Source organism: Falco rusticolus, chromosome 1, assembly GCF_015220075.1.
Source record: "Falco rusticolus isolate bFalRus1 chromosome 1, bFalRus1.pri, whole genome shotgun sequence".
In the NCBI taxonomy this organism is placed as follows: domain Eukaryota; kingdom Metazoa; phylum Chordata; class Aves; order Falconiformes; family Falconidae; genus Falco; species Falco rusticolus.
Genome location: NC_051187.1, coordinates 39,929,352 through 39,955,022, shown reverse-complemented (window position 1 = coordinate 39,955,022; position 25,671 = coordinate 39,929,352). Strand labels below are relative to the sequence as shown.

The 25,671-nt window shown below is 57.7% G+C and overlaps 1 protein-coding gene across 3 annotated transcripts; it reads right to left on the bottom strand.

Annotated features, from left to right (window-relative positions):
• Positions 1 to 1,632: 1,632 nt before the first annotated feature.
• Positions 1,633 to 14,161, bottom strand: TBX1 (T-box transcription factor 1). 3 transcript variants are annotated; one of them, XM_037375704.1, is made up of 9 exons: positions 14,056 to 14,161; positions 12,609 to 12,737; positions 10,996 to 11,458; positions 7,562 to 7,663; positions 6,046 to 6,217; positions 5,655 to 5,810; positions 4,269 to 4,336; positions 3,975 to 4,075; positions 1,633 to 3,191 (listed from the first exon to the last, which is right to left on the bottom strand). In XM_037375704.1, exons 2-9 carry the CDS (start codon positions 12,640 to 12,642, stop codon positions 2,746 to 2,748), a joined length of 1,542 nt encoding a protein of 513 aa, XP_037231601.1. In that variant the 5' UTR covers positions 12,643 to 12,737; positions 14,056 to 14,161; the 3' UTR covers positions 1,633 to 2,745. The 3 variants fall into 3 exon arrangements, with proteins under 3 accessions (XP_037231601.1, XP_037231594.1, XP_037231595.1); XM_037375697.1 differs by lacking the exon at positions 14,056 to 14,161 and having other exon boundaries at positions 12,609 to 12,853; XM_037375698.1 differs by lacking the exon at positions 14,056 to 14,161 and having other exon boundaries at positions 10,996 to 11,407; positions 12,609 to 12,853.
• Positions 14,162 to 25,671: the final 11,510 nt, after the last annotated feature.

Below are 25,671 nucleotides of genomic sequence, written 5' to 3'. Positions count from 1 at the left end.
GGTTCTTCTAGCACAGAGGATAGACTAGTGATCCTGAGGGCCCACTGCCCACAGCCATAGGCTGAAGTTCTGTGATTTTCTCTACTTTTAATGGAGATAAATTAAAATTCCTACAGTCAAGGCAAGGACCTTGTGCCACTTTCTATAAGAGCACAGTTTAGTCCTGGTGTCTTGGGTCATGCAGTCCTCTCAGCTCTTGTGCAGTAAAGTACGTTTGAAAAGGTGCGTGCCCAGTCTGCACTGAGAGCCAGTGGCACTTGTTGCAGCACTCTGTGTATGTTTAAAGAAAGCTGGTGCTCACCCATACAAATGGAAGTGTATGGTATCCATTTCAACCTGGGACCCAAACCCCACAAGCTGTTGCATAATGACAGATCACTATACCCACGGGCAGCTCCAGCAACCAGGGAGAGAGAAGGGAGGGAGCAGTCACCTATCGAGATTCACTATTTGCTCAGACTAAAAGACTCCAGTTTACTATCCCTCCTTATTTATATGATGTCACTTTGTAAGGAAAGTTTAGACTTCAGAGCAGACAAACTCACAAATATACCCAAATAATCAAACAAGAAATAAAAGGAAGAAAGAAGAGGAAAAACATTTATAAATGTCACTGTCCAATGTCTTTTCAATTTAAATGAATTTAAATGATTATCTACATATATCTACAAATATCTACACGTATCTACACTGTTTGCAGATATGATTCTTTGGTTGTCTTCACTTTTTTCCTACACTGCAACTATCAAGAAAAAAAAAAAGGTGTTTGCATAATCTTTGCAAGAAATAATAAATATAATAACTTCATTAAACGTTTGACCAAAGCTTTGGCACTAATCAGTTTACAGATAACAAGTCATACTGAAAACTCTGAAAGAACAGCAGCAAAGCAACAGAGCACGTCTGAGAGCCATTTCCCACTAATAACAAGCACAAGGCTATTTCACATCAACCTTTCTGAGAACATTAATTATGGTATAGTCAGACACTAAGAATCTCACAATTCACTGCAAATGCCAAATAAAATACGTATTTCTTGCGCAAGTTTTTTCATGGATCCATATATATATATATTTTTATAACAGAAAAAAAAATTACATAAAATATTCATGTTAGCCTGTATCCCTTCATAAACCCTTCCAAAAAGTTTTGGAAGCCCAAAGCCCACCGCCAGAGACAGAATAAACATTGCTATTAACACTGCCACCTGCACAAGGGAAAGATCATGTTTTAAAAGGTTTGTAGTGAAAATACACAAACATGGATGAATAGAGGACTTGGAAAAAAAAACCACGAAAAAACAACCACCCTCTTCCTTTCATAGAGTCACGTGGAAAAATCAGAAAAGTGTTCATAATACTGTATACCAACACAGCTGAAGAGCTGCTCAATACCTTCTCTGAACACAAAGGGACTGCCTTTCAGTGAGCATCTGACAAAAAACCACAAGCCAACCATTAAAAAAAAAAAAAAATCACTGGAGAAACCGTGATGAACAGGCCCATCTTTTCAACAATAAGGAAAGACTACTGAAGTCAGATATTAAAGGAAAAAAAAAAGAAAAAAAAAAAGAAGAAGAAAGTACTTACCAGCATTAAGAGGGAAGATGCAGCAAGCAGGTAGATGCAGAATAGGTGCTTTGGGACTACTGCAGTTTGGGTCAGCCAAATACAAGGGGTGAGACATTCTGGGGAAAAAACCCTGAAGTTCCTCTAATAGGCACCTCTCAACAGGTGAGCTTCAAGAGCTCAGGAAAGGACGTAGGAAGGCAGTAGTGTGAGGCTGCCTGTGAAGCAGCCGATTTACAAACTATTGCTGAGAATACACAGCCTAAACTCTGCAGGTATTCACCCCACCCCCAGGCTGGTTTTTAAACCTTAGCATCCGTTGCTGTGAAGCTGTAGATGGCTGCGCTCTTGGCCATGGGCTCTCCTCAACAGCTCCAGAAAATGCTGTTGTGGTTAAGCTGCCCCAGTGAACCCCAAAACTCACGAGGGGGTCAGGACCAAAGGAGAAGTGGACAGTTTGTTCTGACAGTGAAGACTCAAAGTGTTCCCTTAAGCTAAACTCTGCTTCCTCTCAGTCTCCTCGAAGAACCACCTGAGCCAACTGCGGACGAGGCCAAGCGTCTCCAAGGTAGAAGAGAGCCTTAGCATCGACACGTGCAGAATTAATTACACTCCATCCCTGTCGCCGGGGGCTGGTGCCCGTCGGTACTCACAGCTGGCCCCGCAGACCCCCCTGCTCGCTGCTAACGCTACACATCCCGCTGGGGTGGGAAACACCCGTGGCACGGCCAAAAACGGTGGCAACGGCAAATCTCCATCAGGAGACCCGGCGGGCGAGCGAGAAGGGGGCAATTTACCTCACCGCTGCCGCTTCCCCGTCCTCCCGCCGCTTCCCAGCGGCCCTACGGTCCTCCGCGCCCGGCGCACCCGTGGGGCATCCGCAAGAAGGTTAGGGAGAAGGGAGATAACGACATATGGCTTCATTTATCAAAGTGCAGCTGCAGGCCACGCCGCGACAGGGAGCACCCGTCACGTCCCGGGCCCTCACCACACGCCGCCGCTGCCCTCCCTCACGGCCCGCCAACGGGGTGGGGAGCGGGGCGAGGACCCCGGCTTCCTGCGATTGGGCTCTACAGTTGTCGATCAGGTCAAGCTGGCCTATCAGCTCACTCGTAAGGCGGGAGGAGAGGGAAAGGCGGGAAGGGGGGAGGACGGTGCCGGGGCGCGGGCGGCGCCGTTATCTGGGCCCGTAGTCGTAGTTGGCGGGCGCGCCGGCCGACGAGTACATGTTGGCGGCTGCCGCCGCCGCTGCTGCCGCGTTCATGTGGTGGTGGTGGTGGTGATGGTGGTGGTGGTAGCTGTGCCCGCGGATGCTGGGGAGGGGGTAGGGGGCGGGCCGGCTCTTCGCCCCCAGGTAGTGGTCGTAGGCGGCGGCCGCCGCCGGCGGGTACTTGTAGGGGTGGTGGTGGAGCGGCTCTGAGGCGGTGGGCTCCAGGCGCAGTTCGTGGTGGGGCGGGCTGGGCCGGCCGCCCCCCGCGCCGCCCAACGGCACCAGCCCGCCGGCGCCGCCCGGCAGCGCGGGGCTGAGCACGCGCGACATGAGCTGCTGGTGCGCGGCCTCGGCGTGCAGCGCCGTCCCGGCGGCCGCCTCCCGCTCGAACTCCCGCCGGCTCTCGGCAGCATCTGCGGGGGCACACAGCGTCAGCACGGCTCAGCACGGCCGCCCCGCGCCCCCGCGCACACACCGGCGGCGCGGAGCTAGCAAAGCCAGCCCTGCAAGCGAGGCGAGCGGCAGCGCGGCAGGCACCGCGGCGGTGGGACAGCACCTGCTTTCTGATTGGGATGCGTGGAGCTGCATTGACTGACGAGCTGGTGCACGCCTGACATTTTTGCAATTGTGTAACACTAAACAAATACAGACTTCCCTTTATTTTGCAGGCCCGGAGTGTAGTGGAAGAAAGGCCCTTGGCTGTCTTTGCAGTTGTTTGCTCTGCGTAATGGAAAAGGAGTCAATGGGCAGAGGTGCTGTTCGACCTGACTGCAGCTCCCGCATGGGAGCAGGGCGGCCCAGAATGCACTGCCGAGCTGCGTTAAAAGGGCAAAGTGAGGAGAAGCCCGTGGCCATTGCTGCATCCCTGCCCAAAAAGCTGAACTTGCCACCAAAAAGTCAGAAATGGGATGCTAAAGGAAAAGGGCAGTGTTTTTTTAAAGCAGCAGAGTTGCTTAAGCACAACAACAGTGAGTGTTTGAGACATGGGAAGAATGAATTAGACTACACAGGTGCTAGTTTTGTTTAGAAAGCAGGTGGTAGCGCTAAGCTCATTAGCAGGGGGGCTGTATCCACTGCAGGTGGCTGTGCAACAGCATGTCGAGCAAGGACAGCCCCAAGCAAGCATGCACTGAGGCTGGCTGCGCACACCAGCAGGGCCTGGGGGTCAGGCTGGCCCGGCCACCGGGTGCTCTCACCTTTCTCTGTCCCATTCTGATGGGCTGGAGAAGAGACTGGATTCCGGGATCTGGCAAAAGCACTCATGAGAGGAAGGGCCCCTGGCCTGTGATTCCTGGGCCTGGAAGGAGAAGGGGACAAGTGATACAAGCCAATCATCCAACAGAATGAGCGCTTGGAGTGTTGCTGCTATGAGTGTGGTGCCCCCTCCCCCAACTCTGTGCGCATGTTGTGCAAATGCAAGCTGGGCAGGTGCACGTGAAATTAGGTGTGAGAGTGGGGTGTAGTCACAGTCAATAAAGACACAGCCTTACCAGTCCTCAGGGTCACAGTCTCTGAATCCCTTGGCAAATGGGTTGCTAGCGATCTTCAGCTGTGTGATCTGTAAGGAGAAGCAGGAAAATGTCTCAAAGTGGCACACATGGGGCTCCCTGGCCAGACCGTGAGCATGCCACTGAGCAGGCTCTGGGAGCCAGCAATGCCTGGTGTACCAGAGAGGGCCCAGGTGGCTGGTGGAGCCAGGGCATGCTCTGTCACAGAGCACAAACATGTGCTTTCCCTCTGTTAGAAAATGTGGGCTAATACGCTATCTAATATGAGTTCAAGGTGAAGGGAGAGGCAGCCCCGGTCAGCTGCAAAAGCTGTGCAAATGCACTTGTAAGAAAATGCCACATTATATGGGTCACCACCCGAGCAGCTAAGACAAATCACTGGATAAATCATACTTATGTATTTATTTAATTCGCCGGGGAGAAGGCAGGACATTTTCTATATTTAAGCAAATCCACGGATAAAGTATGTGATTGTGAGTTTCCGGAATGGGTTGAAAAACAAACTTTAAGCCCCTCAGTGACAGTTCCAGCCTTAGAGGTCAAACTGATTGAAAGCAGGAGAGAAAGAGCAGCTGTCCAGAGCCATCAGGCAAATGCCAGCCGGGGAGGGACTCCGGAGCCCCTTAAAGGCACAGCCCTGCTCCGGCCCCGCCGCCTCCCGGGGGCGGGGTGCCGGCCCGCCCGCAGCATCCCGGGGGGACCCGGCTGGACCTGCTGGGAGCCGCTGCCGAGGGTGGCCCCGCCGCTGCTCGGGGACAGCCCGCGGGCGGCTCCAGCGGCGGCTGCGGCAGCGGCGTGGAAAAGCCCCCGCTATGAAATCCTATTTGCACTCGCGGCTGGGATTCTTGCTCTTTACATTACACTGATGCGATTTAAAGAAGCGATTGGATTAATTGCTGCCCAGAAAGCCGCACCAGATTAGGGGGAGTGGGTTGCTTTGTTTCGTTTTGTTTCGTTAACATGTAATTCCATTCTGGGGAGGAACAGAGCTGCGAGCTTAGAGAAGTAAAATCGCAGATTTATCCAAACAAATTGTGAGTGACGTTTCGCAGCGGGAAGCCTGTAGTTTCCCAACTAGCCCCAGCCTCGGGTTTACATAGGTAATGAGGTCCCCCCCGGGCGGGGGGAAGCTGGCGATGAGGCTGGAGCTCACGTCTCTTCCTCGGCAAGCAGCGATGCAGCTCTGCGCAGCTCCCCGGCTATCGGGTTCCTTGCGCTGCCCCGAAATGGGTTCAGCAGATGGGAAGGAGGGGGCGGGAGACCCCCGCCGGCCAGCCGCGGCCCGGGAGCCGGACGAAGGGGCTGAGACACCCCCGGGGCGACCCCGACCCCCGCTTTTCGTTGCCCCGAGCCCCGCGGCCGCCTCACCCGGTGGTTCTGGTAGGCAGTCACGGCCGTGAAGCGCGTCTCCTCGAAGACGAAGGTTTTGAAGTTCTCCTCTGCGTATTTCTCGCTGTCTTTCCGGGGGTCCACGTAGACCACGTGAAAACGCGGCTGGTATCTGTGCATGGAGTTCAAAATGATCTGAATGATAAAACGAGCAAGGAGACAATAATTGATCCAGGCGGAGCATGGAGAGAGGAGAGCGCAGCCCTGGCCCTGCCGGCTCCCCTGCCCGGGGGCAGCCGGGGCTGGGGCAGGAGAGGGGTGCAGAGCCCCTGGGGAGGGGTGTGGGCAGGGGCACCCCACGGGAATCGCGGCGCTGGGGCTTCCCTCTGGCACAGCCCCGTGTTTGATACCCTCCCCCGGGAACACTTACGTGCCCGTTGTCATCCAGCAAATTGTTGGTCAGTTTGAGTTTATCGAAGGAAACGATCTGCTTCATCCACTGCGCCCCTTTTGCCGGGGAGTCCGGGTGGTAATGCACCCTCCCGGGGGTGGCGGGGTCGGCTTTGCCGGCCACCAGCCAGGAGGAGCTGTGGAAGGCGTACCTGCCGGGAGGGGAAGGCACCCTCAGCCACAGCCCGGGGGCTCCTGCCACCCTGCAGCAGCCCCACAGGATCCGGCCCGGGAGGGTCCCCCCGGCCAGGTGAGGGGCAAGTGCCGCCTCCCCCATCACTCCTGCTTCCTATGGCAAAGAGAGGCATGAGCTCTTCTCCACAGCCACACTCGGTGGGGCGGGGGGGGGGGGGGGGCGGACACGACACATTTTATCACGTTGCCAATGGAACTGGTGGGAGAGAAATCTGCAGGACAAAGGAAATTTTTAGCTACCTGCACAGACTTGGGAGAGCAGCCACAAAAGATCCCACTTCCTCTAAAAAAATAGGGTGAAAGGGAGCCCTTTACACAGTAATGTTCTGGCTTTAAGTAAAGAGTTACGGAAAGTTATGTGTAGATTAATAGCAGGTCCAGAGTTTAGCAGCCTTGTTTCATTCTTTCAAAGTACATATTCAACAGTAACATTTAAAACAGAGAAACCAATCTTCTATCCACGTGTTTACTTTTAAAGCCAGTGTTTGCACAGGGGGAATTAGACACCATTGGACTCGAGCAGAAACATTACTTTTTAAAGATATACTCAATTGGATGTTATATATCCCACTTCCCTTGACAAGCAAACATTTCTAGGACGCCCTGAGAATTTGGATATCTGTCTAAATATTTATATATCGGACCCTGCGATTCCTACGCGGGCTGCCTGCTTAGCGTCCTGATCTGAAGCTAAATACATAATGTGCCTTTCACTGTCTTTAAATTAAAGGGGTTCCAAACCAGATCGCATCGCTACCTTGCGAGCCGCTGGTTTCCAAGGCCTTCCTGCGCTGCTGCTGGAAACAAGGGCAGGGTTTTGTGGCTCGGATGGCTGGGTGCCTTTCCAGAGCACAAACCCCACTCTCTTCACCCAAGCACCAAGCAGGCACGGCACAGCCCTGGGACACCCGTGAGTCCGGCACCACCAGACCACCTGCCCCAGCCAAGAGGTTACAGCACCTGAGGAGCACTGGGGGGGATTTTTGTTAGCGGGTAATGAACATTTCCCAGGTGGAGACGTGGAGCAGCAGGACAGGGAGAGCTTTTCAGGCCAGGACAAGGTGGCTCCTGCACTGCTGCCCCACAGAAACCTGCACTTCTGCCCACACCACCACCGACCTGGCCCTGGCCGCTGCGGGCATTGTGCGAGAAAGCCAAGCGGGGCCCTGTGGGTCCACGCCCTGCGCAGGTGCACTGCTCCCAGCCCCAAACTTATTGCAACGGTGTGAAACAGACCCCAGGCAGCGGGCAGCTGCATCCCACAGGGCTGAGCACCACGGGGCAGGCAGGGTATTACTTGCCGGTATCGCTTGTCATCCACAGGGACAAAATCCATGAGGAGCATGTAGTCAGCCATAGGGTCCATCCCGAATATCTTCACCTGGAAGGTGGGGAACATGCGCCTAGCAGAGAGAGGAGAGAAAGGAGAGCTGAGTGGAGGTGCAGCAGGGAGCCCTGAGGGGCCAGTGCAGGTACGAACACCCTCCCCCTCTATCCTGGGGGTGCTCACGGCCGGGTGTGGGAGTCCTGCAGCCTTCCTGGCCCTTCCTCTCCAGCTGCCCCAAAGCCCACTCAGCTGCGATGTCAGGTCCCCTTGCAGGAACCGCCAGCCAGAACAGGAGGAAAAGGCAAATGCGGCCAGGCAGCATGGGGAGAGGGGGTGCCAGCAGCATCCTGAAGGATGAGCCGGGGCAGTGCTGTGTGGCCCCGGCCTCTCCCACCAGCTCTGGAACAGTTTGTGTTGGACACCTGAAATATCCTGCCGCAGCGGGATGCAGAGGCTGGGGGGAAATTAGCAGCACCATCGCCTTTGCCATGGGGAGACAAAACTGAAAAGAATTTCCTCCCTGTGCTTTCCCCATCCTTCCAACAGACCTGATTTGAGGCAGATGCAAAGCATTATCCTGTCTCTGCACCCACACCTGAGCTGGGGGCACAGCCCCAGGAGGTTTGAGCAGCCCGGAGGGGGGGGGGGGGGCACATCTAGAATCTCCTGTGGGCAATGTGAGGGGAGCGAGTCCCACTTTTGCAGCTTCTGCTCCCCCACAATCTGTGCCCATTTTAAAGCAGTGGTTACAGCAGCGGTTTGCTCCCTGGGGCCAGCGGACTACCTCCTGCAGCCTGGAGGGGCAAACACAGCCCCTGGCAGGCAGGGAGTAGAGGGCAACAGGGGTCTCCCAGCAAGCCCCCTCCCAGCTCCACTTCGTTGCCAGAGCCCGGTCGGGCTCACGGTCCCCGCAGCTTTGCGGGGCAAAAGGAGAGCGGCAAGGAGCCTGAAGTCCCGAGCAGGAAGGTTGGCCCCGGGGCTATCCCCACCACTCTGCTCCATGGAGGCTCCTGGAGACCCCAGGCTAAGCTAGGGACGCAGGTCCCACGCTCAGGGAGGGCACGATTCCTTCGAGGAGCTGTATTGGGGGACAGGCTAAGGGAAGGGGCCAGGGAGGCCCCCCGTGTCCCTCCCTCTCTCTGTACACACCGAGGCCCGGAGACGGGGCCTGGTCTGCGGCTCCCTGGCAGGACATGCCAAATGTAAGCCCTCGCAATGGGGCTCATCGTGGCTTCGGTTTTGGTTGATAAGTTTCTTTTCCTGAGTAGGAAACCAAGCAAGCGACAGCGGGTGGTATTTCGGGAAGGGGGTCTGCAGCCGTTGAAAAACCAAACTCCAACCACCCCCTAAAAAAACAACCCAATCAAACCTGAACATGGAGAGCCCCCCCCCCCCCGCCCCAGCTCATTCTTGGGGCGCACAGCCGGCTCTGCTGTGCATCTTCCCAGGGCTTTTTTGGTTGTGTGCCCTTGCTCCCCGCCGAGGGAAGGCTGCCTGCCGGGGCGATGGGGCGGGGGGACTCTGGCCCCACAACCCCTTCCAGTCCGGGCCCGGTACTGTCGGGCGGCATCAGGATCGAGCGGCTGCATCTCCCGCTCTGTAACGCTTTAGCTAACTCGGGAGGATGTTCCCAGTCGGTCCCTCTGTTATTATTATTTTTAAAGGTGTAAAAGCCCCCATTAGCTCCAGTTCCGGTGTTTCTTGTTTTAAAACTTAGTTTTAAAACAAACAGCTCGAGATGATAAGACCACCTAGACAAACAGCAGGGCCAGCCCAGAGACGCTGGGAAAGAACAGGCTTCGCAGTGCCTTCCCTGAGCTTTTTCCTGCTGATTTTACCCCGTTTTCTCCAGTTTTCACCCGCCTGTCTAGAGATTTGTCGGTGTCATAAAATAAACGAAGAGAAGGGCAAAAAAGCCCCTGATTCAAATCGAGCTGGTTCATTTCCGAGCCATTTTGGAGCAGGGCAATTGCAATCCTTTCACTGTCCCGGGAGAGCGGAGAACGTCAGATCGAAATGCTCCTGTTTGCAGAGAGTCTCCGCCTGGAGCCTGAACGACCTTTTCCGCTAAGGAAAGCAGCGCCGAGCCCGGCGCCGGGCTGAGGGGCCGCGGACGGAGTCAGTGGACTGCGCGACCCGGCGCCGGGGCAGGCACCGGCTGCGGGAAATCACGCCCGGGGTCCCGCAGCGCAGCGCCGGCTCCTCCGCCGGCCTCCGCGGTGACTTTTTGTTTTAAAAAAATTAGTAGATCGCTAATTAAAAAAAAAAAAAGCAACGGCGTATATGTAAATATATTTCATTCTTGCAGCTTCTCGACCCTCAAAACCGCTGGAGGGAGAGTGGGAGCGCACGGCCGCGGTCATCCCGGCGGGATGCACCCTCCTGTCCCGGCGGCGGCGGCGGCACAACCCGGAGCTCCAGCTGCCGCCGCCGTCTCTGCGGCTAACTGAGAGCAAGCACCGGGGGATTTGTTGATTTGTTATATTTTCTTTTCTACCCAGCTGGATCGCTTTAAATCAAGGGAAGAGAGCAGCGCCCGAGCAATGCACTCGCCCCCCCCGAAAGAAGCGTTTGCCCGGAGCCTGCGCGGGGAAAACTCCGGAGCTCTGCCTGGGCTGCCACGGCCACGGCGCTTCCCGGCGATCGCAATCAAATGCAGTAATTAACAACGCTAACTGGGGCTCCTCTTCCTCCCCCACCCCCCCGTTTTGCTCGTTTCTAACGCGGTCGCATCAGCCGCCTCCTTTGTTCCCTGGCCGCGAGCCGGGTCCCGGCCCGCCGGCGGAGCCGTGCCGCGGTGGCGGGTGCAGGGCCGCGGAGCGCCGGCATCAGCCGGGCTCGTTACTCGATAGTCGGGAAATGCAACAGTACTGGAAGACGTTTGAGGGCGCAGAATTAGGGTCTGTTTGCATCCCCGCCGGAAGGAAAAGATCTGTCCGTGCTAAAAATCAATTTAGTTGCAGGTATTGCGCGGGACGGTTTGTTAGCTTTTACTTTTCCCGCTGTGCCGTTGCTGTCCGCGCCGGGAGCACCATGTCCTCCGCAAACGCGGATCCCAGTCCCATGCGGGATAACCGAAAGCCGAAGGCGCCCGGCGGAGCGCAGCTCCCCCGGGCCGGGCCACCCTGCCCGCCGCCCCCCGCACGCCCTCGCCTCCGGCCCGCAGGATCGCGCACTCTTCTCCGCAGCACCCGAGGCCTTCGGCTCGCAGGAGCTCGCACATTTCTCCGCGGGAGAAGCACTAGGATCGAATGACGGCAACCGGCGGGCCCAGCCGCCCCGCAGCTAGCCCTTGGTCAGCCTCGATTGTCCCCCAAACCGCGAATGCAGCCGCCCCGGCTCGCCCGGGTGCCCGCGGCCGGGGGAAGCGGCTGGAGAGCCGGGGCCGCCCGGGGGCTCCGCACTGACCTGCCGGCCTTGGTGACGATCATCTCGGTGCCCAGCTGGTTGAACTCGTCCCACAGCGCCTTCATCTCCAGCTGGACGCTGACGTTGGCCACCTTCGGGTTCTTCTTCACCGGCGCCTTGGCCGCGACGGCCGCCCCCGCGGAGCAGCCCGAGACGGTGGCCGGCCCCGCGGCGGCTCCCCCGGCGCCCTCGGGCGGCTCGGGGCCTGGGGGCGGCGGGTTGGCTCCGGCCGCCGACGCCGCCCCGCCGAAGGGATAGCCATGCTGGGGCTGGGGCGGCGGGTGCGGGTGCTGCTGAGCCGTGCAGGGCTCGTAGTGCGGCGGCTCATGCTGTCCGTACGGGTCCCCCGGGGAGGGGGAGAGGTGGTACCCCCCGGAGGCGTTCAGGCTGCTCAGGCTGTTGGCCGTGAAAGCTGCAACATCGCAAAAATGGGACAGCTGGGTGAGCCAGGGGCTGGAGATAGCTGAAATCATTCCAAAAACAGGCGGTCAGGGCTCCGCTCCGGCTCCCGCTTTCCCCCCAGCTCCGCACCGCTCCGCGCCGCGCCGGCTCCGCGGGGTGCCCTCCGCCTCCTCTGCCCCGCGCCCAGCCCAGCGGGGCGCCTCCCCCTTTCCGCTTTGCTTGGCCCCAGCCCCGCTCCCCCCGGGGCAGGCGGGGAGCTCGCTGCTCCCGCTGCCTGCCTGCCTCGGCTCTTTTCTTTTTTTTTCCTTCTTTTTTTTTTTTTTTTCTTCTTTGCAAATCCGAGAGATCTGCCAAGAGCCGCGGTGCAGAGCCCGTGCTATCTCTGCAGAAGGCCTCCTTCGCTGCAAACGATTTGGGACAAAGCAAACTCCCGCCTACCCTCACCATCACCCCCACCCCCCCCAAAAAAAAAGAGGGGGGGGGACACACTCAAAGAAAGAAACCAGTTCTTATTTCCGTGTAGCTAGGGTGCTGCAGGTAGCGTCCCTAGCTCTGGGGCGCAGGGCCGTGGCTGACAGGGGAAGGCGGATCTGGTTTAGCAATCCCCCCTTCTTTCCATCCGCGGGCGAGGGAGGGGGAACACACGGGGACCAGAGGAAAGCTCTGGGGCCGCGCCGAGGAGCACCGGGACGGTCCCGGCTGCGCAGCCCTCGGCCTCCAGCTTGAGCGGGCCCTGCCGCGCATGACAGGCCGCCTCGGGGAACAGACGGCTCCTTGGGATCCCCTCCGGTGCTGAAAGGCTCCTCAGGGTCCTGGGAGGCTCTTGACTTATTTCGACCGCGGCCCCCAGGCCGGAGAGGGGCTGCAAGAGCCGGCAGGAGCCGAGCCCTGGCCTGCTGCTGCCCTGGGCACGGCTGGTGCTGTCGGAGGATGCTCCAGCACCTCCAAGGAGACGCGGGTCCAAGCGGCAAAGCCGTCGGAAGCCGCCACCGGGGCACGGCAGAGCCTTTTATTCTCCAAGGGAGGGCTGCGGGGTGCCGGGCGCGCCGGGGGACACGGCGAAACCCCCTCCGACCGCTGCCGCGGGCAGGCCGCGCTCCGTGCGCTCCCTCCGGCCCGGCCGCCGGGCCGGCACGCGTGAAAACACTCCGAGACCCGGTGGCCGGGGGGTCCCGTCCCCGCAGTCCTGCGGGGCCGAGCACGGCGCTCACCTTCCATGTCCCTGGTGACAGTGCTGAAGTGCATCTTCTGCGGGCGGCAGCGGGGGCGGGCGGGCGCGCTGCGGCTGCCGCGGCGCTCCTCCAGCGCTCCCTTCCCTGCTTGCTCGGCGGCGGCGGCGACTGAAATCAGAGAGGCGATACTGAAAGCATTTGCCTTGGGAGACAGAGGGCTGTTTTCGTCCATAGGGGAGACACCAATGCAGGAGCAGCAGCCGCGGCAGCCTCCCACCACGAGCCCCCCCTCCCACCCCCTCACTCCCCTCCTTTCTATCGCACCATCCAGGGAGGTGCGAGCGAGACCCCCCCCTCCTTCCAGACAGGGGTGTGTGGGAAGCTTAAAAAAAAAAAAAAACCTGCAACAATAAACAACCCAAACTCTGTGCCCCCCCTCCTCGGGAAGGGCGTTGGGGAGCAAGAAACTTCCCCGCGCCCCTTTGCAGCCAGCGCCGAGCGCCGCAACGGCCGGATCGAGCCCTGTCAGCCACAGGGGACCGGGGGTAGGGGTGGGGGGATAAATAAATAACCCCACGAATTTCTTCCCTGGGTTTTCAGTTTCTCAACCCCCAACTTCGTTCCCTGCGATTTATTAATTTATTTTCTCTCTCTTCCCTTCCCCCCAACACCACCTCCTGCTTCTGCCCCCCCGTCCCTTCCTTTTCTCCTGCACGCAGGGAAAGTGGCTCCCTTATAGGCGCTTTCCCCCATTCAGTGGCTGGGAGGCGTCACATGGAAGCCGGGGGTGTTTGCCTGCAGAAGCGGCGGCGGCGGCGGCGAAAGCGAAGTGAAACTCCTGCCGAGACGGTGTCAAAGGGCCGGGGAGGCCCTTCCCCGCCTCCCGGGCACAGCGAGCGGCCGACGGGGAGGGATGGGATGTGCTGCGGGGCGGGCGGAGGGGCCGGCGGTGTCAATCACGGCGGCGGGAGCCGGCCGACGGGAAGGGAAGAGCCGAGCTCAGCCGAGCCGAGCCCGGCGTCACGCTGCGGATGTCCGGCACCGAGAGGGGGTGATTGCTCCCTTCCTCCAGCCCGCAGCCACGGCGGGGCTGCGAGCTGCCCGCTCCGGCCGCGGGGGCTCAGCGACTGCGGGGACTGGCAGCCCGGGCCGCCGCGGCAGGAGAGGGCCGGGCACGTCGGGGTGCGCTGCAGGCGCAGGTACCGCCGGGCGCCGCAGGGGACCGGGGTGGGAATCCCCAGCCGCGGGCCACCAAGCCCCCAAAGCACCCGCCGGCATTCGAGCGTTTCCTTCTCCAAAAAAAGCGGAAAAAACGGAAAGTAACCGGCGGGGCGGCAGGCGAGCCCTTGACCGGCCCGGCGTGAGAGCCCGCTCCGTCGGCAGCACCTGCACGGGCCGCTTGGGCCGGGGGCCGCGCTCCCCCGGCCGCCGGGGACGGCCGTCCCGGTTCCCCTCCCTGCCCCAGCGAGGGCGATGGGCTACTCACCGCCCGGCACCGGCCCCTCGGAGCGCTGCGGCGTTCCCCGGGCCCTTCCTCCGCATCGGCGCGGGGCGAGGCGACGCGCCCGCCCCGCGGGCCCAGCCCGGCTCCGGCCCCGGCCCCAGTCCTGGTCCCGGTCCCAGCCCCGGTGCTGGTCCCTCCGGGAGAGTGGCTGCACCAAGGTCCCGGGGGGAATGCCCCGACGGGGCGGGAGGAGCCCGTAGGGCGCGCCGGTGGCTACCGCCGCGATGGGGGTTGCATAACCCGAGCGATGCGCGGAGAGCCGGAGTGAGCAAGCGGGTTATATATAGCTGCCCTGTCTGTAGCCTGCGGGGCTTGATTCTTCTGTTGAAATATTATCTTTGGATGTGGTAAAAATATTTGCAGAGAAAAATCTAGACTACTCTTACATATTTGAGCATATGTTCCTGCAGCTAACGGCATAAGGGCAGAGCGTGACACGATCGGTGTTTTGTTTCTTTGCTGCTGCTGCCAGCTTGGTTCCCGGCCGGGGCAGTTTCTGCCCCCAGCTCAGGGACACGCCACGGGGAAGAGTGTCTCGGTGCTGACCCGCGCTGCTTACCTGGCGGCACTGCAAAGAGGAGGGGAAGGGATTTCGTTAGGGCACCTCGGGGCAAGATCGGAGGAAAGCGAGGAGCCGCGGCTGCAAGCTGCAAAGCCGCCTCCGGGAGCTCAACAGCTGATGCAAGCGGGACGTGGGGCGCCAGCCCCTTCCCCGAGGTGTGCCCGGCTCTGGGCAGCCTCTGCGCTGAGAGGGAAGAAAATACCCCCCACCCCTGGAAATTAAGCAAACCCCCGAAACCAAAGCCTTAGCAGAGTCGGGGAGCTCGGGGTTGCTGTCTGTGCCTTGCTTGCCCGCACCGTTTCCCAGGTTTATCCCTTTCTCCTTCCCTGTTCCTTAGGTATAGCCCCAGCTGGAAGCGGCGCCACGTCGGGGAAAGCCCGGGCGCGGACGGGCCCCTCGGCCTGCGCGCCCGCCCAGCGGGGTCGGGGGGGAGCGGTCTCTGCCGGGGGTACGGGACCCGCCGGGAACCATTGCCAGTCGGCTCCCGCGCGGCAGCGGAGCAGGTGCCCCGCTGAGCCAGGGGCTGCACCCCCCAAATCCCTGAGAGAAGCCCCCGGGGCCCCGCTCCCGCGGCCCGCGTCCGGCCTCGCAGGGCTCCCCCACGCGTGAGCGGTGGCCGGGCGGAGCTGAGACGACAGGAGGGCGAAACCGCCCGGCTCCCCCGCGACGCGGGAAGCCCGCAGCGGCACAGCAAACCCGAGGGAGCGGGCGGCACGGCGCTGTGCCGCAAACGGGGTCCTCCCCTCTCCTGCACCCCCAAAGAGGGCCTAAACCCGGAGGCCGCGTTTGACAGGCGTCTCGTCCAGCACCGCGGGCGCTTGTCCCGCTCCCCAGGCGCTCCGCATCGCCGGTGCGCTGCAAAGCGCATCCAGCCTCGACGAGGGGTTACTAACCCCGCCGTTAGCGGTGCTGCTCTGCCCCCGGCTCTGCCGTCGTCCCTGGGCCGGGGGAGGTGCGGGGCAGGGAATGGATCGAGCCCGGCCGCTGTCGGAGGGATACCAGGGAGAGGGCGAGGGGGGTTCTCTGCCTCCCCCAGCTCACACCTCGCTTGAGCTGGTGGGAGGGGAGGTCGGGGTTGTCCCGCCGCTTCTCCGCCGGGAACCGCTCTGCTCTGCGGAAAGGCTGAGAGCTCGCCGCGGAATAAGGGCAGGACCTGCCCAAGGGCATACTGCTGCTTCGCCCCGAAACTCTCGGGCCCCGGCCGTGCAAAAGCCCGTGGCGGCACCGAGGAAAGCAACGCGTTGCAATGACTCTCGCGTCCCCCCCGACGGCAGCCCCCAGCCCCGGCGCGGCCCCCGGAGCCCCAGCCCGGCCTCTCCGCCGCTCCACCATCTTTCCCGGCCCCGGCGAGGCTTCTGCCCGCAGCAGGTATCCGCTGCCGCCCCGTCCCCCGTTTGGGCCCCGCGATCCCCCAGACCTTTCAGGCGAGGCGGGGGGGACAGAACGGGCTCCCCCGCAGGGATCTCCCCGCCGGCACCGCTCCCCACAGGCCGGGCCAGGTGCCCCCGGGCCGCTCCAGTGCCGGGGCCGTGCTCACACCGAGCCGAGGTGCTCGGGCCCCCCCGCGCCCCTGAGCCTAGGCTGTGCTGCAGGTGTACCGCGGCCCCGACGGGCTCTCCCCGCGCCCCCGGGGCCCGGCTGGGTCACAGCCCCACCGCCCGCCGCCTTCCCTCCGTCTGCCCTTTGCACTCACCCCTCTGCCCGCATCTCTCCTCTCGTCCCTCCCGCGATCCCTCCTTTCTGCCCGCTCTCCCGGCCCCTGCCCGGCCCCGCCGTCCCTCCCGCCCCCCAAGCCCTGCGACCCGACGGGCCCCCAGCGAGCCCGGGCTGCGGGTGGGTGGGGGGGGCATAGACTCTGCAGGGGAGCTGGGGGCGGCCCCGCACGGCCCGGCCCGGGCTTGGCACGGCAGCCCCGGCTCCCCGGTAAGCCGGTGGGCAGCAAATAATTAGCGGGGGCACAGCGGCAGCCACCCGGGGCTGGGGCCACGCAGGGCCGGGGGGTCTGTCACCGCACTCCGCGCACACGTCCGCACATGCTTATTTCTCCGCACACTTCCCAGGTGAACAGCGCTGCGGCGGGGAGCCCGGGGCTGGTCCCCACGGCCGGGCCGGGCGGGGGGAGCCCCGCGGCCCCCGCGCTTCCCCGCCCGCCGCGGCAGCACCGCCCGGGCGCTGACAGCGATGGAAGGGAACGGGGCGGGAGAGGCTAACGCTGCCGGTAGCGATGGAAGGGAACGGGGCGGGAAAGGCTAACGCTGCCGGTAGCGATGCTGCCGGCCGAACAATAATAATTTGTAGAGGTTCAGCTAACGGGAGCCGCGGACATTTACGGATTCGTTGTAAGGCGGGAGAGAAAAAGGAGAGCGGGAGATCTCGGCAGGTGAAAAAAGCCTGCAGTTCCCGCGGGTCCCGGGAAAAACGGGGATTTTCTGGCGTTTAATTTGAGACCGTTATCGATAAGTACTGTTATTATAATTACACTCACCCTCGTTATTACTCCGACTACGGCGACTATTAGTATTATTGTGCAACTGACGTTTGAACGATAGGAACCGAAATCAACGAATCCATCTAACAAATCCAAAAATCCAATGTGTTAACCAAGTTTCACCGAGAAAGACAGACAGAAAGACAGAAAGTAGGGCAAGGCATACAGAAATAAAGAACGAAAGAAAGAAAAACCAAAGAAACAGACAGAAAGACCGAAAAGGAAAGAAAGGAAGAAAGACGGAAAAGAGAAGAAAGGTTAGAAAAAAAAGAAAGAAAAAGAAAGAAAAGAATGGACAGACAAAGAAAGAAAGAAAGAAAGAAATAGAAAGAAAGAAAAAGAAAGAAAGAAAGAAAGAAAGAAAAAGAAAGAAAGAATGAAAGAAAAAGAAAGAAAGAAAAAAGAAAGAAAGAAAAATAAATAAATAAAGGAAAGAAAGAAAGAAAGAAAGAAAGAAAGAAAAAAAGAAAAAAGAAAGAAAGAAAAATAAATAAATAAAGGAAAGAAAGAAAGAAAGGAAGGAAGAAAGAAAAAAAGAAAAACCAAAAAGAAAGAAAGAAAAGACAGAAAGAGTAAGCAAAAAGAAAGACAGCAAAGACATGGGAAGGGCGGCGGGACCGGTCAGGACCGAGGAACCAAAAGCAAGGCGGGGAGGCAGCGCGGGGGGCGGCCGCGCTCCGCCGGGGCAGCTGTGCCCACCCGCTCTCCCGCAGCTGGGGCGGGCTGGGCTGGGCTGCGGGTGCCTGCACCACGGCCCGGTGCCAGCCGGCGCCCCTCGGGGCTCATCCCCCACTGCAGCTCGCCGGCTTCTCCGGGGCGCCCCGACCCCGCTCGCTCTCGTTGCGCGACCCCCAGAGCCCCCGCACCCGTCCCCAGCCGCTCCCCTCCGGTCGCCGGGACGTCCGAGCGCCGGCGGCGGGTGGCACTGCCCCGGCCCGGCCGGCGCTGAGCGGGGGCTGGAACCGTCCCGTCCCGTCCCATCCCGTCCCGTTCCGTCCGGCGGCAGGTGCGCGGCCCCGCGGAGAGCGGCTCGTCCCCCTGCGGCCACGGCCTCAGGGACGCGCGGGGCGGCCGGGACCGGGCACCTGAGGCCGCGTCGGGAGCGGCTCCTTCCCGGGCCGCCGCCGTCGGGGTCCGCGGCTCCGCACGGCAGCCGCGCTGTGCTCCGCCGGTGGGCGCATTTGGGGCTCGGGAAGGGGGGAAGGGAAGGGATGAGAAGGAAAGGGACGAGAAGAGAAGAGGAGAGAAAATAAGAGGAGGGGAGAGAAGAAAAAAAATGAAGGAAAAGAAAAGAAAGGAAGGAAGAGGAAAAGGAAAAGGAAAAGGAAAAGGAAGGGAAGGGAAGGAAAGGAAAGGAAAGGAAAGGAAAGGAAAGGAAAGGAAAGGAAAGGAAAGGAAAGGAAAGGAAAGGAAAGGAAAGGAAAGGAAAGGAAAGGAAAGGAAAGGAAAGGAAAGGAAAGGAAAGGAAGACAGAGGGAAAGAAAGAAATAAAGAGGAGTGAAAGAGAGGGAGAAAATGAAAAAGAACAGAAGAGGGAGAAAGAAAAAAGGAACAAATGAAAGAAAAAGAACAGAGATAAACACCTTGCAGAAGAAAGAATCCAATAGTAAATAATTATCATTATAACCAGCACTCATGAACAACAAACATTTTCTGGCTAACAGGGACAGCGATGTGCCTGGGAAAGCTGGGTCTGGTGGGGCTCTGTGGGCTGCCTGACCCTGCAGACAGGCACGGTGGGCAGCCCGTGGCTGTAGGTGGGGCTCTGCTGGGCCCAGGGGCATAGGGATGGGCTCCCGCGCCCCCCCCCCCCCCGGCTCGCACTTGCCAGCCTTGCCTCCATGTTATTTGCCATGGGGATTTTGGGCTGGTTTTATGGGGTTACTTCCCCGCAGATCCCAATGTAGAGATCATGCACAGAGAAATTCTCAGAAATAAAACTGTCAGCCTCTCTCCCCCAGCACACAGCCGGTGGGATTTCTCCCTTTCCCCCTCTTTTTGACTTTCCTTCCCCCCCCCCCCCCTTTTTTTTTTTCCCTTCCCCTGACAACTGCTCGTGCTTCTCCACTGTGATATCCATGCTCTCCTGCAGTGCAGCTGCCCTGTGTGGCCCACAGTTTGGGGCTGTGAAGTCTTTGGGACCTTGCCCAGCCCCGGTGTGAAGAGCTCCCTTGGGAGCTCCAACATGGCCTGGGTAAGGGAACCTAGTGGTTAGGGTCATTGCCTGGGGCTCCCCCCAGGAGCCCACCCCAGCTCAGCTAGTTTTGCCTGCACCAGAAGCTGTCTCTAAAACCAGTCACTCTGTCACTCCTGTCCTCATTATAGTTCATTAATGCTGCCAAAACGGTCTGTACTGGGGTGCTTCTCTGCTGTCTGGGGCTGACGCACACGTCTGCCACTTCATATATGTGAGCAAATTTGTGCCCGTCCCCTCTGGCCTGACCCTTTCCTCACTTGCACCCCGGCTCCAGCAAGGAGGGGGAACCCAGCTGCCTGCGCTCCCTGAGCACGCATGGAAACAGGGCTGCAGCTACAGTGGAACGAGGCACTTTAAGTTTGAAAGTAGGACCCTTCCTTCCCCAGCACTGAGGTTCCAAAAATGGGTCAGTTGAAGTGTTTCCTAATTGCAGCACAAGTTTGGGGAAGAGCGGTGAGGAGCCCTGCAGAGTGCAGGAGGACACTGCCACTGCGCTGCATCTGAAGGGAAAGCAGCTGCCTCACTGCTGCTTGCTAGATCCTTTCTGTGGAGCAAGAGTCGTTTCCAAGCCATCCACTTGCAACCAAGTCGCTAGAGGGAAGGGCAGGCATTTCTCCATGACTCGGTTGTGGTCGTTGCACCGAGGGTTTATATTCACTCAGTCCCACAGCAGCATCCTGTGCAGACATTTATTTTGGCTAAAGGCAACCCGGTTCTCCTGTGGATGCAGTCACTGAGGCCTGACCCACACAGGCGCCGTGCGCCCACGGAGCCGCTGCGGCCATGCAGCTTGGCTGTGCGGGAGTTGGCTGCCACTCGGTGGGGCCTGGGTGGTGCCACCCCGCACGGGGCTGCAGTTAGATGGGCACAGTCCTCCATGGAGGGACATTACAGAGCTCAGTCACTGTCAGGACACGAGGTGTTCCCCAAAGCTCCCTGCCTGCTGTTGCTGTAGACCGTCCTGTAAGGATTTTTAACTTGTGAGGAGTTATTCCTTTTTCTGTTAGGCCAGTAAAATACCCCTGACATTCCTTGTCATTCCACATTGTCCCCTGTCACAGCAAAGAACAGATCAACATCACTTGTTCTGGAGCTCATATGTTTTCATGGGGTTTTGGTGTAGCAGATGATGTTATATATTAACCACTAACACAACACAGTATGTTAGCACAAACAAATTAACACAAACAATAAACTGCAGGGCTTAGCATGCTAAGGGGAGGCTGTACAACCTACAGGGCTCCCATTGGGATAAATCGCCTCCCTGCGTTGCCGGGTATTTCATCAGACATGTTGCAAACTTAACCCAAACACCATAAGGAACGGAAGCTTCAGCCGACGTCAGCTGCTTCTTCAAATCCAATCCAGCATAAAAACTGACTAACTCCATCCCAGAGATTTTTCTTCTTGCGTCAATGCTGGAGCTGTACCCTCTGGAACGCATCCAGCTGAGAGGCACTGGGCTCTGCACTGTCACCCAGGGCAGCTTGTGCATGTTAAAGTCATACGGGAGAGTGCAGCCTCTAAGAGCAGAAACCAGACCTGAAGATGAATCCAGGACTCTTCCTGGAGCCCGTGTTTGTTCACAAAAAAGCAGCGTTGCTTCCACCAGCCTGCTCCACTACTTTCTCTTCTCCCTTCTTCTCCTTCTCACTTTACCCCCTTGTGGATGTGCCTGTTCTCAGGGGATTTTGTAACCTGTGGGTTGTTCTCAGCTCCATTTGCTATTTCCTTGTGCTCTGGGGGACACCTTGCCCCTTTTGGGAGCATTGTCATGGGGCAGGTGAGGCAGGAGTGGTGGTCCCTTCTGCCTGATTGCAGACCTGCACCCATACTACTGACAGCACATCCCTCTCCCCAGGCACAAGGAATCTGAGGATTTCAGGACATTGCTCTGGCTCCTGCTTTAACCACCCCATCAACAAAGGCAGACACCTTGCTGAAGGTGCTGAGGTCAGGCAGATTGTCTCTGCTGGAGATCAAGGTTGCTGGTGGCCAGCCACTATGGTCAGGGCCTGCCAGGCACAGAGAGCGGCTGGATGGGTAGCCAGCCCTGCCCACAGGTGCGACATGCTCTGCACCCTGTGTGCTTCTGCCTGCGGAGTCCTGGCTGGAGATCTGGTACCCCTTAACAGGCATCTCATGGAAAAGGAGTGGCAGGGACTTCACCAAACACCAGGAAGCCCTTACAAAAGGCTTTACAAATTTTGCACAAGCCCTGTTAAAGGCAATGGTGTGTTACTAAACTAAATAAGCATAATGAAGCAGAGCAGAGTGGGGCAAGGCTCAGTGCTCCCAGTCCTGCCTCTGTGATGCCTCAGACAAGCTCAACACGGGGTGCCCAGGGTCGCTCAGCACATTTAAATCCCTTTGCTAGTTGTATCTCAATGTCCTGTGCAAGCAACAGTGATGATGTTTAGTCAACTTGGGAAAGCTGTTTGGCTTTGAAAAGGATCCAGGATAATCTTGGCTTAGATTTTTGTAGAATCTCTTTATTGTATTTTTAGGATTTGTTGTATAAAATAACACTGCACCATTTCTAGCTTTTTTCTGATGACATCTTAGTTTGCTCTTGTTCCTCCTACTCATTAATCCCATTTCCCCCTTTTTAGTTCATATGCCAGCCTGGAACTGGTCAGGAGTCCACATTCCCATGGATTTTTTACATTTCTTGTGATTCTCTCAAAGAGTATTTCTAATGAAAAAGAGTATTTGAATCTAACCTGTTCTCACACACGTGGCTGATGCATGAGGAACACCCTCCTTCTTGCCCTACTGGGCTCAGAGACAGGGTTGGAACAGACATGTGAAGGTGCACAGCCAGACTCCCCAGAGATGAGAAGCAGCACAGCTGTTTGCTTCCTCATGGCTTTTGCTGGAGAAAACCTGGCCCTGATGAAGCCAATAGTGGGACCCCTATCATCTGAGGAAGGCACATGTGTAAGGGAACCCGTAACACCCCCAGGGCCCAAGCTGTGATGGCCACGGGCTCTGTGGGGCCCCCAGCTGCCACTGGCCCTGGAGATGAGGTCTCTCCACCTCCGCCACGCACAGCTCACTGCGGTCCACAGGCGCTTCCCATCCCCGCAAATAGCACACACCAACTGGCACAGAGGGGTGGTTCTGTTTCGGGAACTGCCAATGCTCATGCCTTCCTCTGCGGAATTAGCACAAGGACAGATTAAAGAAAGCCAGTTTCCTTTCTCATCAAATCAAGTCCTTCTGGGGCAAACAAAGCCATGAGTGCAGCGCTCTTGTCCTCCCGTGATCTTGTGGTTTGCTCTGGCTGGAAGAGGCAGCTTTGGAAAACCCGAGCCCATTTCCTGCTCTGTGTGCTGCAGTGTATATCCTCGCCTCAGCCCTGGAAACGCTTTGATGGATATTATTAGGCCCGGAAAGCATTTGGAACTCCTTTCTTCCGTACAAGCTAACCAAACTGCTACGGGATGAAAAAGGGGCAAATTGGAAGGGTCTGTGGATGCTGTCAGAAGGCTGCCTCGCTTAGGGAGCCCAAGTTGCACTGCTGCCTGCGTTAGGGACCAGACCAAAGCAGCTGTTGGGCCAGGGTCGCTGCCAGCCCCCAGGGAGAAGGGACATGTCTTCTATACCCTCCTGTCAAGAGACAGAGCTGTGATGGGTCACCACCAAACTGATGCCAGCAAAGCCTGGCCTCTCCTGGCTGCATCCAGCCCCATGCAAGGCACCTTAACCTCTTCTTAAATCCATATACCAGGTCCAGCAGATCCCATCCCTTTCTCCAGCCCACTCATATCCACACCTACAAGCGAGGGGGACCAGCCTTTTGCCCCTCTTGGCCATTGCCCACCCCAGGTCTGTGTGCCCACATGCTTGCTCAGCCCTTTAGTCATTGGGGGCAGGAATCTCTCACTGCTTTGAATGGGAAAGTGGCTGAAAAGGAAAGCCAAGCAAAACCTTCACTTTGCGAGGGACTGGAGCTCTGATTGGTGTTTTGCCACTAACACAGTCAAGAAATGACATTGCGGAAATATCGGGGAGCGAACAGCACTTGTGGTTATTGGTGAAATCCCATATTAGTAGAAAGGTCTGGTAAATGGAAGCAGGAGTCGCTCTGACTACAGCATCTGTTGGATGTGGAGAGTGGTTATGACTCTCTCCAAATACAATGCACATGTACTGGGGAAAATGACTGCTACAATAACAGGAATAAATCTTAATAGAGACTTGGGTGATAACAGACACCATAGGGGAGTTATCAAAATGAAAAACATATGGCAGCGTCTCTGCCAGACCTGCATGGAAACCCCTTGGAAGGGCTAGCAGACTTTGTACCTGAGAAAGAAAAAAGAGCAGGGGAGGCAGTGACAGGGGAATGGGGCTGCAGGAACAAGATAAATCCTGTCATCGTACCCTGCTGAGAAGCTAGAGCATCAGGGGTTTGGTGTCAGCATCCTGCTGCCTGTCTCCCTTCTGCACAAGCCTGGGTCTAAAAGCAGCCTGATTTAACAGACTCTTCCCCACTCCCTCAGGTTTGGCAAGGCAAAAGGCTGCAAGTCACACTGGACAGGGGCCATTATTGACTGTGTTCAAACAAGACCTTGACCTGGATTGCTTATTAGCATGAGATCCCATTTTCTCTGTCTTTTGGCAGCAAGCAGGGCAAGGCTGGAAGAGAAGGAATAGTGGAGGAGCAAACTCAGGGCCCAGGGAAGTTCAGGCACAGCCCTGGGCTGCAAGGGCAGGATGGATTTGTTTTCCTGCAGTTATAGGAGTTACAAACTGAGCCCAGACTTCATGGTATGGCAAAGAACAAGCAAACGGGAAGCTTGGCTGGAACTGACAGTTTCTTGGCAGGAAACAGAGAGAGACAGGACAGAGGGACGTTAAATGAAATTGCACCTTCTTCCAAGCACTTAAATGTCTTCAGCAGAGGAGAAACCACAGATTAGCCAAAGTGCAGAAACCCAGCTTTGCTTTTCTCTCCTCGAGAGCAGCCTGGCAGGTGATGGATAAACACGAGCGCAGCAAATACAGAGCAGGCTGGAGTGAGGTGAGGGTATTGTTTGTCCCTTGGGTTTGTAGGAAGGGAGCAGGAGGTGTGAAGAGCATCCCCAGGATCCCTGGGGCAAGGGAAGGTGTCCAGCTTCTGCTGATCAGATCCCAGACTTTGGGGTCAAGAGCAGGATATGCTGATAGGTTAACTGGGAGGTTCCCTACCACCACGGGGACCAGCCGTTGCTCCTTCATTCTCTTCAAAGGCTGATCTCACACCAGAACCTGACTGCACTGACCCCCATGGCCATACAATAATGGGGCAGAGCCCAGGGGCAGAGGGAGGGTCTTGAGCAGAGACCGTCACCTCCTCCTTCACTCTCAGAGGAGATTGCAGGCTACCATCATCCAATCCAGGGCCAACTTGACAACTGGGGATTAAATAGTGGAAAATTCAAAAGACAGCTGAGGAAGGGGCTTACAAGAGTCAAGACATTCTAGCATTAGACAACCAGGGACACCAGCAGTAAATAGAGATGTTGTTATGGTAATGGAAACAAAGCTGGAGGGAGGGGGGACCACAGAGCAGATCCTAAGTGCTTAATGCCTCTAGGTTGTCAGGGGGTTTGCCCCTGGCTGTCATTATTTTAATTGCATCCTAAATCTGCAGCCTTTGGTCAGAGCAGGTGTCTGAGGACATGTGATGGATTGACTCTGGTGCCTGCCACAGCCAAGACTGTGCTGAAGAGAGAGCTGGATGTGGTCTTGGCTACACCGACCATCCCCATTGATATAATCCAGGATTAATAACCCCAACAGACTTGTCTGCTTACAGTCAAAAATCATCCCTGTCCAGGGATCAGCAAGGTAGAGCCTGAAACTTTGAGCTGGTCTACTCCAGCAGCAAAGGAGCAGATCCAGCCCTTGCTTCCCCAGCTTGAGACTCACTCTTGCCCACAGCTGGGATAGCCACTGGGATGAGACTCTGTCCCAGGGACGGACAGGGACTGTCTGACCCCAGACGGGCTGCAGATGCCTGGTTTTGGCTCAAACTAACATACATCAGGCAAAAGAATTCAGAGATCAAACAGCATCTTTATGCCAGCCCCAACCAGAAGGTTTGCTTTATCATCTGCTTAGTCATAATAAACTAGCCAATAAAGTAGTAATAAATGGTCACCAAAAATTATTTCAGAGTCAATAAAACAAAAGCGGAGTTTAACAGGGAGAAATGAATTGTTAACACTCCTCCTCTTCCCTGTCCTATAAAACATGTCAGGTTTTACAGGCGATGGGCAAACGCAAAGCTCCCTGGTCTTGCAGGACAGGCAGTGCCCGTCCATCAAAACCCCTTTGTCCTCACAGCCCCAATTCCCACTT

Excerpts from the sequence above, each read along its gene's own strand:
- TBX1 (XM_037375697.1), bottom strand. The coding sequence starts at position 12,801 with ATGGACGAAAACAGCCCTCTGTCTCCCAAGGCAAATGCTTTCAGTATC. Across the intron at positions 5,811-6,045 it reads TGCTGGATGACAACGGGCAC|ATCATTTTGAACTCCATGCA; the intron begins GTAAGTGTTCCC and ends TTTATCATTCAG. Across the intron at positions 4,337-5,654 it reads CTGCCTACCAGAACCACCGG|ATCACACAGCTGAAGATCGC; the intron begins GTGAGGCGGCCG and ends TTCTCCTTACAG.